The 17,022-nt window shown below is 38.0% G+C and overlaps 1 protein-coding gene across 7 annotated transcripts in view; it reads right to left on the reverse strand.

The window, feature by feature from the left end:
* Positions 1–595: 595 nt before the first annotated feature.
* FUT8 (fucosyltransferase 8) overlaps positions 596–17,022 on the reverse strand; it is a 226,598-nt gene continuing 210,171 nt past the window's right edge. For 6 of the 7 annotated variants that reach the window (XM_070418213.1, XM_070418263.1, XM_070418232.1 and 3 more), the window contains 4 exons: positions 16,703–16,949; positions 12,021–12,197; positions 6,889–7,039; positions 597–1,587 (listed from right to left, as the gene is read on the reverse strand). In XM_070418213.1, coding sequence (XP_070274314.1) covers positions 1,270–1,587; positions 6,889–7,039; positions 12,021–12,197; positions 16,703–16,949 — 893 coding nt within the window. In that variant the 3' untranslated portion in view covers positions 597–1,269. Of the gene's footprint in view, positions 1,588–6,888; positions 7,040–12,020; positions 12,198–16,702; positions 16,950–17,022 lie in introns of all 7 variants that reach the window. The other variant, XM_070418252.1, reaches the window with a different exon arrangement.

The raw sequence follows: 17,022 nt of genomic DNA on the forward strand, positions 1-17,022 counted from the left end.
TACAGTAAGAAAGATTACCAACAAACCTGAAGTTATTAGTTTTGGAAATGGAGGTGACAGTTCCTCTAAGGGCAAGCAGTATGATTATTAATTAAACCAGCAGTTCTCAACCTGTGGGTCTCAACCCCTTTGGCAGTCGAACGACCCTTTCACAGGGGTTGCCTAAGACCATCCTGCATATCAGATATTTACATTACGATTCATAACAGTAGCAACATTACAGTTATGAAGTAGCAATGAAAATAATTTTATGGTTGGGTCACAACATGAGGAACTGTATTTAAAGGGCCAGAAGGTTGAGAACCACTGAATTAAATAAAAACAATGCCCAAACTAAAAGAATGGAAGCCTCCAAGGAGTGTTCTTAGCAGCCTTGTAATGTGCACCAATTACACTGTTTTCAGTGTGAAAATGGCTCGATGACTCTTTGAACTAAGACCAGATTAGTCACGCAATCAACAACAGAAAACAAAAGACCCCCAAAAAAACAAACAAAAAAAAGCCCAGCAGAACTATAAAACTCCTCTTTTATCATAGATTTTCCACTATAAAGCTGACCACCACATCATCCAATGATGTAAAATTCTAGAAACTTCACAAAATTTCTTTTTAAAATTTATTTTTTGTTATCAAAGAGAATGGCCAGAAACATTGAATACTAAAGAATCTGTTCATGGCATCATTTTACAAAAGTTCCTAATGGAATGAGAATATTTTATTTCAATGTATCTCCTTCACTTATTAAAGATGAGGTGGATGAACTGATATAATTACTTAAAAAAAATTCCAGACAAGAACATCCATTCTCATTCTGAATCTGCTGACTGGAGTGAATTCAGTGGTTGTATTACCACCACTGGCTAAGAATCCACCTCCCCACAGCGGGGAGCTTTTCAAGTCTTCTCATCAGGTCTCTCAGAGATAGGCACCATGTTTGAAGTCTCACACAAATGTCTGTGTCACTTAAATTACAATATGGCAGTGTTTTTCTCATGGAGACATAATCTTGAAAGAAGAGGCAAAGTCGAAAACCACCTGCTTGCATGTTATATGTGAGTACATTATTCGACTGTGCAGGGGTTTTGGGCATTGTAGCCCTTGTTAAAGAGAAATTTCACCAACAAAACATCTGTCAGTTCTCAGCTACTCCTGATGCTGAAGGTGTCTACTCATTCAACCATGTGTTGTTAGGACAGGGCTTTCTTCATCTACTGTTTGGCTCAAATAGTTTGAACTGAGTTTAGTTGTCCTTCTCCTCCATCTTAAGCTTTATTTCTCGGCTTCAGGATATGTGGGGTACTTGACTGTCTCTATCTTCTCTCGGACTTTGTAGGAGGGATACAAGCCAGTCCTTCCCAGTTTCCTGTTGACACCTTTAGAATAGCCATCCCAATGATTTCCAGCCACACCAATGATATCTCCAGGTTCCATGGGAATTTCATCTGCAGTTCGAGGCTGGTGAGGATAAATGGCAATCTGGTTGTGGGCATTTTGGCCCCCAAAATAGTAGATGTCATCCAAAGAATGGAAGTTTGCAGAGGCATCAGGATGCAGTGTTTGCATGATTTCATAAGCGACTCGACAGACCTTGGGAAATAATTTTTAAAAAATAGTTAGTATATGTAAGATCCCCATCAGAACAATCTAAAAGCCCTTAGCCAAAGAGATCAGAACTAGACTAGGACTAGAACTGAGAGAATGAGAACTAGTGGATTCTAGTCACAAGTTTTCAGTCCATTTGCTCTCAAGTGATGATATAGCATATAGCATAAGTCATTCTTCATTCTGTGCTTGCATCTGTGTTTTTTAACATAAAAGATTACAATTAAGGTCTCTGGGAGAAAAAAATATATAATGCAAAGTACTTTAAGCATATGAATCAGTTAATTTTAATAAACATTCATTAAGAACCACATAGTACTTGGGCACTGGTGGTATAAAATGAGGAAGACATAGTTTGTGCCCTTGAAGACTTTAAGGTTAGGATTAGGGTTATAAATACTTTACAAAAATGCTGCTGCTCCCTTTCCTTCATTCAGTGTTAATCAATCACATACTCTTTTCTGCTAATTTGAACTTGGCCTCTGGACTCTTTTCAATAGAAATTCATGTAATTACTGACAATCAATTAGCACTGGCAAGTGAGAGAAACGTATCTACCATTTCGATTCTAAATAGTTTTAAGTGTGCTGTGTAGATAGTAGCATTCTAGGACTGAAATAAGATGGACTTGTCTTTGGGGAAGAAGCATCTACCTGATGCATTTAAGGCTACTTAAAAGATTCCTGTCCAAAGAATACCTATTATGCCCACTGGATGGATGTCAGCTGAAATTCCACAACCTGAGCATCATTCCTTGAGCTTAATGCTTGGTGATTAAGTTAAACTATAACTATCTTCATGGAAGTATAACATTTTAAGCAATTAATAAATACATTTATTATAGCATAAATAGGTTGCAGAAACTCTTCTAAGAATAGTGAAGAAATAAGAGAGAATGCTATCATTTTGCTTAGAAAATTCTTCCAATATACATTGTGAACAAAGAACTCAACTCACGTAAAATTTTCTTAAATCTCCAGTTGTAGTTATCTCAGTTAATGAAGTTTTATTGCCCCCGTACCAATAGACATAGAACTAGACACAGAATCAAGACAATGACTTTCCATTCGAACCTGCTACTTCATCAACACACTAATTTTATATTGGGAATGTCATGGTACAAGTGAAAACACTGGTAGAATACTGAGACTATAACAAATAAGGCTAGAAAGATTTAGAACTTGAACTTTAAATTCAGCCAAAGGCCCACAGAGGACAAGCAAAATCAAGTGAAGACTCTGGAAAGGAAGAAACTAAAAAATTAAAACAAAGCAGCTCTAATAATAGCAAAGTACAATAATAATAATAGAGGCTAATATTTACTGAGTTTTTGCTGTCAGATAGTGTTTTTAGGTATTATCTAATTTAATCCCCTCAATAGCCCTATACAATTCTATCATGTTTATTTTACAGATGTCAAAGGTCAATTAAGAAATAGGCCCAAGGTTACACTATTATTAAGTGGTAGATTCAGGTTTTGAACACAGGCTGTCTGTGTATGCTAGTTAACTGCTAAGCATATTTTCTCTTATAGACACTGTTCTCCATGTTTGGACTGTAACACCAGAGAGATAAAACATAAGGCCAGGCTGGCCTTGGGCAAACCTGAGAGTCTTCTTTTCAGGGCATGTCCAGGTACTCTTCAATCATCTTTAGCCAGAAATGCATGACTCATATTGCTTGACCTTAGGATGACCATAAGGCCCACTGTGGCAATGAACTCTAATGTACTTCCTTCTCTCCACTATTAAATATCTCACTCATAAAAACATTACCCTCAGTCCCATACCCTAGAAGCCTTCTTTTGAGGAAATAATCCTAATGATCAGTTTATGTTCTATATCAATAATTGTTGACATGTTAGTCTGCTGGATGACATGTATTTCCTTAAGCCAAAGTAATAATGAACGGTAGAAATTTCAGACATTGAGATGGAGCAATACAAGACCCTTTATCCTTCTCATATTGGTGATAATCATAGCAGTTGAGGTTAATGAGCACTGATAATGGTCCGGGTACTGTTTTAATAGTGTGCTTGCTTGCATCTTTTTCAACTCAAAAACTCACAAGAACCATATAAGGTGGCTATTATTCTCATTTTTTAGATGAAGAAACTAAGCCACAGAAAGATTAAGTAAATTTCCAAAAAGTTTAAAAAAAAAGGCAAAGCAAAGAAAAAAGGAGCTAGTAATTGGCAGAGCCACAATTAGCACTCTCTCTGGCTCTCAACCACACACTAAACTGCCTTAGGATAAGTCCTAGAGCAGTGCCTGCCACATAGGCACTCAATAACTATCTGTTGAATGAATACTGCTCTGTGCATAATACCAGCCAGCAGTGGAGATGCAAGTCCACAAGGGGTAATTTAATCCTTAAGCTTCATATATAACATTCTGAGTAATTAAAATTTTTTCTCTATATTAACAGTGGGGCAATTTACTGCAAAAGCTAGAAGGATTACTATAATGTTGATGTTTGCATTTAATCACCCTAGGCTTCCTCTCTGGGTTTTACAAGTCCAAATCATGTGGCAGGTAAATGAAGGCTTTCATCTGATCAGTACTCAGGTTTGATACCTGACAGGTAACATGATTAATGAGGCAAACCCTTTGGTTTGCAAAGCAGTGGCTGGCCACATTTTGTATCTTTTATTTCATTCTGTTTTGACATGGCACTATATCATTTTTAGAACACCAATAAGCACAAGGTAATGGGTAAGAACAAAAATCCTGATAAAGAATAAAACACAGATATGACTGTATTAAAAACAACAATTAAAAAGGAAAGAAAGGTCCATTAGTCTGAATTTTATCCCTGAGGAACAACTAGCTGAGTTTGCATGAGTCTCCAAAGCTTTCTCACAGCAGCTGAGATATCCTTTTTTTTTTTTTTTTGTCAAAATAGACAAGGCCAAGAGGATCTCTAGTGTGCAAAGTAATATCTGTTTTTTCCCACTGCACTTTCCAAAATCGGACTCAGAGTGTAGTGAGGCCAGTTATGCTACGTGTGGACTTGGAATTAGACAATGAAGAGTGTCACAAGAATGCTTTTAAGAGTCACAAAGGGGAGTGTCAAAGGGGGAAAGTAATTTTGTCCCATGGTGATTTCAATGCTGGAAGAAGGAAAGCAAAGCATCAAGCACCTCCCTTGAATCTCAGGGCCTACCGACACGTAAATTTGGTAATATTCAAACATGTATATATTTATTGCATTTTATTTTTATTTATTTTTAAAATATAATTCTGTTGATTTCAGAGAGGAAGGGAGAGATAGAAGCATCAATGATGCGAATCACTGATTGGCTGCCTCCTGCATGCCCCCTACTGGGTATTGAGCCCGCAACCCGGCATATGCCCTGACTAGGAATTAAACAGTGACCTCCTGGTTCATAGGTCGACACTCAACCACTGAACCACACAGGCTGGGCTGGGCTATATTCATTGGGTTTTAGAGCTTTATGACTAGAGCGGTGGTTCTCAACAAGGGTGATTTTGCCCCCACAGGACATTGGGTAATGTCTGCAGACACTTTTGATTGTCACAATTGAGGTGGAGGTGCTACTGGCCAGGGATGCTGTAAAGTATCCTAAAATGCACAGGACAGTGCCTCACGACAACTTTTCTGGCCCCAAATGCCAGGGGTGCCCTGGTGGAGAAACCCTTGACTAGAGGAACAAACCTTAGGTAAGCTCACAGTCTAGGCCCACAGAGGAGGTGGTACATAGAATGATTGACACATTCTAAGACGACCCATTCAAAAATGTGTGGAGGTTGTTACTAGTTATTTGCACCTGTTGACCAGGCAGACACAGAGTCAGACTGTCAAAAACAGTTGAGAGAGACTAAAAATAGAAAAGGGAGCTTATCAAAGTCAGGATCGTGACCCTAATTAGGGAGAAACATTAGCAGTGGATGCTTCATGGGAACCTGAAGGCCAAGGAAGTTTTCCTCCTGACTAGGATTGCTGCCTGTGTGACTCCTGTACTGTGTAGCTGTCTTTTTGGGTAGTAAGTTGTATTCCTATTCCATATTGAAGAAGCTCATATAGCCTTGGCCGTGGTAGGTATCTTTCCAACAATCATATCACCATCCCACTGTGACAATGTGCATTGTCACACATTAGAAAACTTCCCATTTATTTATATTCACATGAAAATGATGTGGATTTCCTCTTCACATTTTCTCTTCTCAACTTCATCTAAGCTTTAGGCATATATTATTCTTACATAATTTACATTTCTTGGTAGTTATTTCATGTGAGTATTTTATCTTCATTTCCTCTGGAATCCCCTCTACGCCTAGTATAAATCTGAGCACAAATGGTTGTTTAGCAGATTTTGAATAAACTACCCAGTAATATGCACATAAATGAAAGAGCAGAATAAAATCCACAATAAATATTGCTATGGTGATATTCCACTGGGAAATATGAGGCTGCTTGTACCACTCATAAAAACAGATACACCTAACCCATAACACATAATTATCTACAACAATTACTCTCAAAACATGATTGTAATATGGTATTGCTTAAATTTAATGTACAGTCTCTTGCTCGGTAGAAATGTAGTAAGATTTGAAGAGGAATTACATTTACTCTTTCTTATGTTCTATAAAGCAATTGAGACAAAATGCTGGGCATTTAAGCCTCTTAGTATCAGTGTATCGATAGTAGAAATGGATGGGTTCTGGTTAAATACTGACTGTGTGCAAAATCAGAAAGTATTAAGCAAGCTTAATTACCTGCTATTTCTGTTTAATGCTGTGAACAAGCCGAGCACTTTAAACAACTCTAGTAGCTGGCTTCAGTAGAGATGTATTCAACCATTGCTTGCAAACAACTAAATATTCAGTGCACCTAAATAGCTATGTTTTGGGGGAATCTTCTCATGCTTTCACAAAAATGGTAATCGCAAATATTAGGAAAATTTCACCAGAATCATGATAACTAACATTTAAAAAAGCTCTAGCCAGTTTCATTCAATGGATAGAGTATCAGCCTGCGGACTGAAGGGTCCCAGGTTTGATTCCGGTCAAGGGCACGTACCGCAGTTGCAGGCTCGATCCCTGGCCCTGGTTGGAGCATGTGTGGAAGGCAACCAATCGATATGTCTCCCTCACATCCATGTTTCTCTCTCTTTCTCTCCCCTCCCTCCCACTCTCTCTAAAAATCAATGGAAAAATGTCCTCGGTTGAGGATTAATAAACAAACAAGAAAACAAGAAGTTCCTAACCCTAATATGACCAAAAAGTACTGGCCTCTTAAAAATACTCTACTATCACTTACCTGGGATGAAAAAGTACATACTAGGAAGTCTGCCTGGGAGAGAAAGTGTATATCCAGAATCACACCCCTAAGTGAATTTTCCGTGTATCGATTGTGTAGTCCAGCTGACCAAGAGATAGAGTTATCACTAATAAATTCATAACTGGGGTACCTGAAAAAGAAATAAGTTGATACATAGTCACTGAAATCACAATATTCTATTAGGAGGTAGTATCCTATCAGCAGGAGGCAGACCTGCTCCTTTGACCAAGAGTTCCTCTCTAACAGTAAAGAGAGCTTTAAAATGATAACATTCAAAAGAATAGCCAATGAAGTTTCTTTGAATCCACTAGTGGGACAGAAACCACTCTGGAGTACCCTGCATGTTAAATGTCATTGGCATCCATATAAAATACACACTGATGTATCAAAATGTCTCTTCTCAATTCGTGAAAGAGTTGAAAACAGAAGACTCCTATTTTCTTTGTAATGAGTGAGCTCTAAGAAGTTTTGCAAGCTGCTTTCATATTTGGTCACTGAACTTTTCCTTTAGAATACAAATATCATGATTAAATTTCATTAAAAATTTTAATTCAGAATTTGGGATAATTCAGACTTATCCTCTAACCACCATCCTTGAAGAACCATCTTAACCAATAACAGTAATGTAAACCATTCTAATACATTTATGAAGGCAAATTTCTTGTAGATGTCCACCCAAATAATATTTTAGTAGTCTTGAGATAGGATATTTAAAACTATTAAAATAGGATGTCTTTAAAAAGTCTACCACACGTTCAAATGATTCTATTCTGAAGTAGAGGTGTAATTATACTCTAATATAGAGTGAATACATTTTCTCAGTGCCTGAAGTAGATCTTCAGAGTTAAAATGTAAACTTTGGGAAGTTACATGAAAAGGATATAATAATTATACCTACTTCATATATTTTATAAGCATTGAGTAAATACACTAAGCAATATAAACTATTTAGAAGAGTATCTGACATGTAGCGAATGCTCAATACATATTGCTTGTGACTATTAAACATTTTCCCCAGACATCCATCTGGTTTTATTCCTTACTTCCTTTAGATCTCTGCTCAAATATAGCCTTATTAGTATGAACTTTGGCAATCAGTATCCCTTTTACCTACTTAATTTTTCTCCATGGCTCTTATTATCATTGCATATAACATATATTTACTGTTTATTTACTGCCTGCATCCATTCATTCCCCACCTCCATCATCCCTAACTGAACAGAGGCATTTCATATATTTCATTCACTCTATTATTCTCAGCACCTATAAGACAATCTGGGATATAACAGAGGATCACTATTTGTTGAAAAATAATAATTCTTATTTATAAATCCTGAAACATTATGAGTCACTTTATTGTCTGTCTCCACACAGTATTTCCCCCAATTGGGACTAACCTAATTTTTCTTTGCATCACAGCACGTAGCATTCCACACAACACTGTGAATAAATACACGAACAAGGGAGCGCTATCTATGCCTGGGACTTTTTCCTAATCCCCTAACAGCTGCTTTGGATGTCACAGCCACCACGGAGCTTTCTCTCATTGCCTCTAACAACGACTGTAAAGGTAAAGTCTCTGAACACTGTTTCAGACTGGTGTTCAGTGTTTGGATACATTTGGCCTCATTATTTTTGACATTTTGCTCTCCTCAGTTCCAAATCAGGGAGATGAAGGAACTGTCACATTTATTCTAAAAAGAACACAACCAAAAAAACTTTTAATGTTATTCCTGCAAAGCTGCATACCCCAGCATGGGGCAGAAACAGTGATAAATAAACATAAAAAGGCTGAAGGGTGGAGGAGAGGATGAATTGCTAAAGTACATCAGCAAGGTTTTATCCTTGAATAAAGACCGATTTTGTCAGCATGGTTTGGGTGCTCAGTGAAACAAAAGAGTGATCCTTTCACTGAGAAGGGACACTAACATTAATGCCCTTCTTAACTTAAAGGTCCCTACCTGGAACCAAACCAAAAGGGTGCCTAAGTTCCTCAGGCTTTATCTCTATATGTAATCCACTTGATGAAGGATACTGAGAGTGGAAAAAACAAAACAAAACAAAGAAACACAGCAAAAAATGGGAGGGAGAGTTTGCATCTCCAATAATGAATGAGCATGGAACTTTCTGTACAAACATGTTTCTTTTTTGTCTCTTGTTCACAAGCATATCAGCAGAGCAATTCTTCCATTGTGAAGTTGCAGAGGTTGCCAAGGAAAAATATTTTTTTCTTCTTCTATCTCATAAAAATTTATTTTTACATCACCAACAAAGGGCTAACTAACATCAAATTTTCTTTTCTGAACTCTTTCTCCAGACAGAAGGAGATACTCTTCTTCATGACTCAGAAAATGAAACGATTTTTGGAGAGAAAAATATGCATAAAAGGCTACTACGTTTATCCTATCCTATATAATAAAAGGGTAATATGCAAATTGATCCTAAAGGTAGAATGACCAGGAACGACCAGTCGCTATGATGTGCACTGACCACCAGGGGGCAGACGCTCAACGCAGGAGCTGTCCCTTGGTGGTCAGTGTGTTTCCACAGGGGGAGCGCCACTCAGCCAGAAGCCGGCTCATGGCTGGCCAGCACAGCAGCAGTGGCAGGAGCCTCTCCGGCCTTTGTGGCAGTGCTAAGGATGTCCAACTAACTGCTTAGGCCCACTCCTCATGGGAGCGGGCCTAAGCAGTTAGTTAGACATCCCCCAAGGGCTTCTGGGTTGCCAGAGGGATGTCTGACTGCCAGCTTAGGCCCGATCTCCCGAGAGCAGGCCTAAGCCGGCAGATGGACATCCCTCAAGGGGTCCTGGACGGCGTGAGGATGCAGGCTGGGCTGAGGGATCCCCCAAGTGCACGAATTTCCGTGCACTGGGCTTCTAGTAATAGAATATGAAGGAATCGCTGCCTGGACTGTAAAGGGAAAAGGAGTTACTAGCTGCTGACCAAAAAAAGTAAATTCAAGTTTTACTACTGCCATAATCTAAGTACTGCCAACTGTAATACAGTACAAGCATTGTTTGGTGTAAAAATATAATGTGGTGCTATGGATCAAAGCTGTAAGATTGGAAGATACTTTTATCTAAATACTTCTGAGTCCAGAAATATAGCTTAAGGAAATAATGGGGATAATTTTAGGCACATTTCCTAACATTATTTATAAGATTAAAAAAATGTGGATAACCTAATTATCCAATATTAGGGGAATGGTCAAGTAAGCAATGGACTATCCATAGAGTCGCTATGTAGTTATTAAAAAAGATATTTATAATGATGTTTTTAGTGACCTGAGATAGTTCATCTATTGCTGTATTAATCAAAAAAGATTTCAAATTATATAGAATGTGATAAACTAAATAGTGTAACTATGAACATGACTGAAGGGAATATGTCAAAATTGAAGCAGTTACTACCACTGAGTAATGGAATTGTGGGCATTATTTTTTCCTTGCTTGTATAATTACCAACTTCCATATTTTCTAATGAGCATGAATTATTTTGTTAATCAAGGAAAAAAGAAAAAAAGCTTTTAATGTATTTGAGAACAAATAAAAGAGTAGATAAAATTAATATTTTAATATTTTTTCAACTAAGCTATAAATTCAGTGTGGTATTTTAAAATGAAGGAGCATGGTGAACAATTTCTACTTCTCTCTAACAGGTTTAGATATAAAATTGGAAAAGTACTTGTGAAAACTTTCTATTGTGTTTTGTGCCCAAACATTCATTTAATCTCTAATTCTTATGTAAGAATTATAATTATATAACTTGGCTTAGCTTATACTTGGCTGGTGAATTTCTTGATTCTTGTTTATAAGTGTGTGTGTGTGTGTGTGTGTGTGTGTGTGTGTGTAGTCAATAGAGACTTAAGAAAAAAAAGCAATTTACATCAGGTTAATCTGAATTCTTAGGAGGTAGAAATAAGATTTAAATTATTATCTAATGATTTGGAGAAACACCTGCATTATAGTCCTCATTTTAAATTTGTTTTTCTTCCCAACCCCAATTTGTGACATAAAAAAGGGACTGAGAAATAAATTAATTAGTCAAATAACTTCAATAATTAATAAAATGCTTTCAGACTGATGGAACTGAAGTAAACATAATTCAGAATCATCCCAGAATGTTTGGTATCTGAGCAGAGCTAAGACTACAGTTTTCTTCTCCCCATTCCCTACTTTCACATATATTTAATGCATCCCATATTTATTGGTAGTAAATAAAGGCCAACTCTAGGTTCATCCAGATCCTACAATAAATTCCAAATTAGGATCAGTGCTTTATGTGTTTTCATAACACCCAATGTTAATTCTGTAATAGCACTACTCATTCTGTAGAGCAATTGTCTGTTCCCCACCTAGACTGGAAATTCCTTGAGAGTGCCTTGCTTATCATGGATGCCCAGCACCTAGCACAGTGCCTAAAATATAGACAAGTTCAATAAATGATGGTTACTCTTCAAAACATATTAGTAGTCTTTCTCCTGAACTTACAAAACTTACCTTTTGATTCTTTGTTTCTTTAATATAATTTCTAAATTCCAGACATTTTTATAAGATGAAAACTTATATCTTACTTATGTTTTCAGTAGCCTGTAATTGTTAGTGAAAATATGAGAGCAAAAAGGCAAGTACCTGTGTGTTTTATTGGTAAAGGGTGGTTAGTGTGATGGGCTGAATATTTGTGTTCCCACCAGAATTCGTGTTTAAGCCATAACCCTCCAGTGTGACGACATCTGGAGGTAGGGTCTTTGAGAGGTAATTAGGGTTAAATAAGGGCATTAGGGTGGAATCCTCATAATGGAATTAGTGCCTTTATAAGAAGAGACACCAGGAAGTTTGATGCTTCTTCTAAGCACACAAAGAAGTCATGTGAGTTCACAGAGAGATGACGCTGCCTACAAGCTAAGAAAAGAGGCTTCAGAATGAAATGTAACTTTGCTGGCACCTCACAATTGTTTTGATGATATTAACAAGTTACACAGGTGCAGTGTTGAATTTAAAAACCCCAATAGTCAGTAATAGTATCACAAGAATCACAAGTCATGGGAATTAAGGATTCCTTTCAACTGAAAAGAGCCCCACTCTAGAATCACTACTTCATCTAACTTACTTTGTTTTTGCCTCCTTTAATAAAGAAGGGTCATCTGTGGCCAAATACACTCTTTTTTTATCCACTTGCATCCTGCGAGCGAGAAGCTGAAAATGTTCTTCAACGTGCACCATGTACTCCTCAATGGGATGGAAGGCAGCTTCTGTTCCCACCTTGTCTGTGCGTCTGACATGGACTCTGGAGGCAGAGGGACAAAGTCAGATTCTGCTGCTAATACTCTGACCCACTGGGTGCTCTTAGGGTACTCAACTTTACACCCCTATTCATGGTGGCATTATGAACATTTAAATCAGTCTTCCTTTCATTTTTTGCCATCCAAAAAATAAAATAAATATTAAAAAATTCAAACACATATATCTGAAATATATTTGTATGTTAACATAATACAAGGGGAATTTTAAAAAGTAAGTAAAGTCTTTAAAGAATGCTTTCTTATAGAGAAAGTAATTGGCATATCAGGAATAAGTGGGAGATTCCTAGTATTCCATACTAGGCAACAAAATGCCAATTAGCCTTCCAGAAATAATTGGATATAACAAGATTTTTGACAACAAATGACAATTGTTCTTATAGAACATTAAATGTATTGTCTGTAACGTTTTCATGCCAAGTTTTCTTTTTCTTCATTTTACCCTGTTGGTCACTCTGTAACTGCCAACTTATAGAATTTAAAGTCGCCTGAAGAAAACACAGACCTTGCATGCATTGTTCCTATGGCACAGTCAAAGCAGGCAAACCTTTGAAGGCTCCTTACTATTTTTAAGTTCATGGAGCTGTTCCAGCCCTTTTGTTGTAGGCATAATGAATTTCCTTTTTCTGTCTTTCGCACTCCATCAAACACAAGCAGATACTGATCTAGCTTATCTGTTCTATTTAAGAAAGGCTCCAAAATTATAAAATTGGGGACACAGAGGTTTACACCATCTGCACTGAAGACTACACTGACTTCCACAGTATTCTCTCACCATCTTACTGCTTTCAAAGCGATTTTAATGAAAATAAGAACAATAGTAACCGTAGCTTGTTTTCATAAATTACAACTCTCCTGAAATTTGCCTTTTCTGTATTCCTCCTCTCCCCAAATTGTTACACCACTATTCATATGTGGGAAAAGGAAAAGGGGAGACTTGTTTCCCTTTAGGTCAAGCAAAGGCTAGCTTTTATTATGAATCTGGGTGGGGGTTTGATTTCATTGAAGTTACTCTGGCATCTTCATGGCTATTCTTTCCTTTGCCTTCCAGGCTATAGTCCAGATGTGAATACTATTATATGAACACTTCTATCATCTTTTCCTTCCCACATCCTTTTTAATCACTGCTTCTCTCAGAAAATTGGAATTGTTCACTGTGCTCCAAAGAGACGAAGAGAGACAAAAAAAACAATTCCATTAAATTTCAGTGAAAATTTTCATGAGAAGAAACACTATTTGATACTAATTTCACCTTGTACTTTCTTTAGCTTTTTAAAAAAATATGTTTTTATTGATTTCAGAGAGAAAGGAAGAGGAAGAGATAGAAACATCAATGATGACAGAGAATCATTGATTCGCTGCCTTATATACAGCCCCCACTGGGAATTGAGCCCACAACCCGACCATGTGCCATGACTGGGATTGAAAGATGATCTCCTGGCTCATAGGTCCACACTCAACCATTAAACCACACCAGCTGGTCTCTTTAGCTTTAACATTTGGAATAGGGGCCAGTAACTTCTATATATATGAAAACTAAGACACAATGGAAGAAGGAGGGGTGGGAGTTATGAAAATAGAAACAAAAACAAAGGAGAGATGTAACAGAAAGAAGAATCAAAGGAAGCGGAGTGTCTGAGACAGTGGCGGAGTACTACACTAGCAATCTTCTCAATTCGCCCAGTCCTCCTGAAATTAGGCCTGGACCAATATTTTCATGGAGGACCATATGAAATCTTTACAGAAGAATCACAAAGTTAGACCTGTGAAGGATAGAAGTCATTTCATTTAATTAACTCTTTCACCTGACAATTAAGGAAACTGATGCTTCTAAAGACATTTTGGTAAGCACATATAACATAAGGCATTTCACCCTAGCCAGCTTGGCTCAGTGGATAGAGCATTAGCCTGCGGACTGATGGGTCCTAGGTTCGATTCTAGCCAAGGGCACATGCCTGGGTTGCAAGCTCCATCCCCAGTAGGGGGCATGCAGAAGGCAGCCAATCAATGATCCTCTCTCACCATTGATGTTTCTATCTCTCTCCTTTTCTCCCTTCCTCTCTGAATTCAATAAATAAATATATTTGAAAATAAAAATAAGGCATTTCAACCCAGTCTTCACAAAAGTAAAAGTTATTTATGTACCTGATTTTCACTATTAGATGTCAAGCTCTTCTATTTATTCACAATTCAACAAACAAAATGAATAAATTATAGGTAGACACAAAAATCTGTTTAGTATTATGTTAGTAAAAACAAATATCATCTAATCTAGTGTTTATAACAAATGACAAATAATGAAGGCCCATAATGAACAAGTAAGTCACCTAAAGTCACATAAATTTGTTAGTGGTGGATGCTAGATGGGACCTCAGATTCCTAAATCCTAGTGCACTCCTCTCTCATTACAGCATACCACCTCACTTGCAAATAACTTAGTTGTCTGTGCTACTTCAATTTTCTACACTTGGCCAACTCTCCATTTGGGGGATGGTCCGTGGAAAATTAATAAGGGTTGCTTTCTGGTATGTAAAACTATAGGATAGCCAAAGTTAAGGTTCTGGAACTTTTGGCAGAGATTTTCTTTCCTTCCTTTCCTCACCTTTGAAATAATTACCTCTGCCCACTTCACAGGACTGTGTTACAGGATCAATGAGGTAATGCAGTTGGAAGTATTCTGGTAATTTAAGTATTACAGTGTTATCTTTCTCCATCTTTAAGATCCAGTTCAAACACTGCAGCTGTGAAGCCTTTCCTGATCCAGACGGAAGTACGTTTCCCTTCCCTGACCTCTTTTAAGTCCTTTAATACTTCTCTTGTGGTATTTATCATGTTCTACCCCATATAATGTCAGTTATGTAAGTCTCTTATCCCACAGGCTAAAATGAACCAGAAGGAGCCATTTGAAAAACATTAATCTCTGTCCCCCACAGTAGCAGGTATTCAATACATGTTTTGCAAATGAGTGAATCAGCAATCTATACTAATAAAAGGGTAATATGCTAATTAGACCAGGTCAACCAGACATCTTCCGGTCATCTGGTCCTCCTTCCGGACAAAGCCACGGTGGCAGGTGCCGAGGCAGAGGTGGTTAGGGGTGATCAGGCTGGCAGGGGAGGGCGGTTAGAGAAATCAGGCCGGCAGGGAAGGGCAGTTAGGGGCAATCAGGCCGGCAGGCAAAGGGGGTAGGGGCGATCAAGCAGGCAGGCAGAGTGGTTAGGGGTGATTAGGCAAGCAGGTAGGTGAGTGGTTAGGAGCCAGTGGTCCCGGATTGAGAGAGGGATGTCCGACTGCCGGTCATCCCTCTTGCAGTCGGACATCCCCCGAGGGGTCCCGGATTGGAGAGGGTGCAGGCTGGGCTGAGGGACAACCCTCAACCCCCTGCATGAGTTTTGTGCACCAGGCCTCTAGTGTATTAATATTAAACAATAGCTTACTTTATCACAAACAGCATAAGCAACAGAATGCCATAGCTAGTCTACAAGTCTATTTTTAGTATTAGTCTCTCTGAAAGGTGATAATATTTTACAGTGCATTTTTCCCCCACAGAACCAAAATCCTCTTTTAATCCTAATATTATCAAATTCATCATTTTAAGGGCAGGTATTTTAAGTATAGTAGGTACTCCGTTTTGCAGATGGAAAAATCAAAACCCAATACTACTATTAGGTAACTTGGCCCAGAAATAGAGAAAAGTCAGGACTATTACCCATGTCACCTAACTCTCAGTCCAGTATTCTTTCCATTGTGCAAAAAACATTTCCCATCGTGTGAAGTCTGGCATCAGGACCCAGGAAAGCTCCTTTCCCCATAACTTTTTATGTGCGAGTATAGGAGCGCATGTTTGTCAGCAAATGCTCTTTTGGATATTTCTTACTCCAAGGATTTCCTGATATAGCTCCCATAACATAAGCACCAGACTGAATACATATATACAGTGTAACTTCCAAGTGGGTCAAGATTCATTTTAAATAATAATTTTAGCATTACCTTACAGTACAAATGATATCCTTGTTCTCAAAATAGCTTCCAAGACAGAAAAGAAAACAGAACATCAAAAAAGCAAAATAATCACCCCTGGCAATTAATGAAGCCTAAGAATAAGGTGCAATCGGAAAGCTATACATGTGACAGTTTCATCTCATGGCCTGTTGGGGTACGACACGATCATGTATAATACCCAAAATACTCCCAATAACATGACATCCTGCTGGTTTCCCCAGGAGAGACAGCCGTTTTCAGAAATATGGGCTTAACACATTTGTCAAATAAATAAATAAAACAAGAGTGACAAAGTATGATGACTCAGTCATTCTAAGTAAAAAAAGGAAGACTAATCTCCCTGGGGCCTCAGGTGAACTTTAGAACCTGCTTTTGAGTGGAGCAATGAAAATTAAACTATAGATTGTAAAGTTCACAATATATGGTAAAGGTATATATATATATACCTGCTACTCCATATCACTTTATGAGGAACAAATCAGATTCTCACCCAATAACTGGATGTTTGAAGCCAAGCTTCTTGGTGGCCTCTTCTATCTCCTTTTCCAGCCAAGGTTGTGGGCGGATCAAGTATTTGACAAACTGTGACACCCACCACACTGCAGGGTCACCATGAACTCGAACAAGTCGATCTGCAAGGTCTTCTGGTACAGCCAGGGGTAAATATGGAGGACGAGGATGAAGACTGTCCACAATGGGGAGCTCCACCACCTGAACATTTTTGTCCTTTATTTCACCTGAAAGAATATCAAAACATCATCATCACCACACTGTACTGTTCATACAACTACTGCCATTTAACAAGAACTC

Source organism: Myotis yumanensis, unplaced genomic scaffold (assembly GCF_028538775.1).
Source record: "Myotis yumanensis isolate MYYU_CA2020_CCGP unplaced genomic scaffold, mMyoYum1.0.hap1 SCAF_1, whole genome shotgun sequence".
In the NCBI taxonomy this organism is placed as follows: Eukaryota; Metazoa; Chordata; class Mammalia; order Chiroptera; family Vespertilionidae; genus Myotis; species Myotis yumanensis.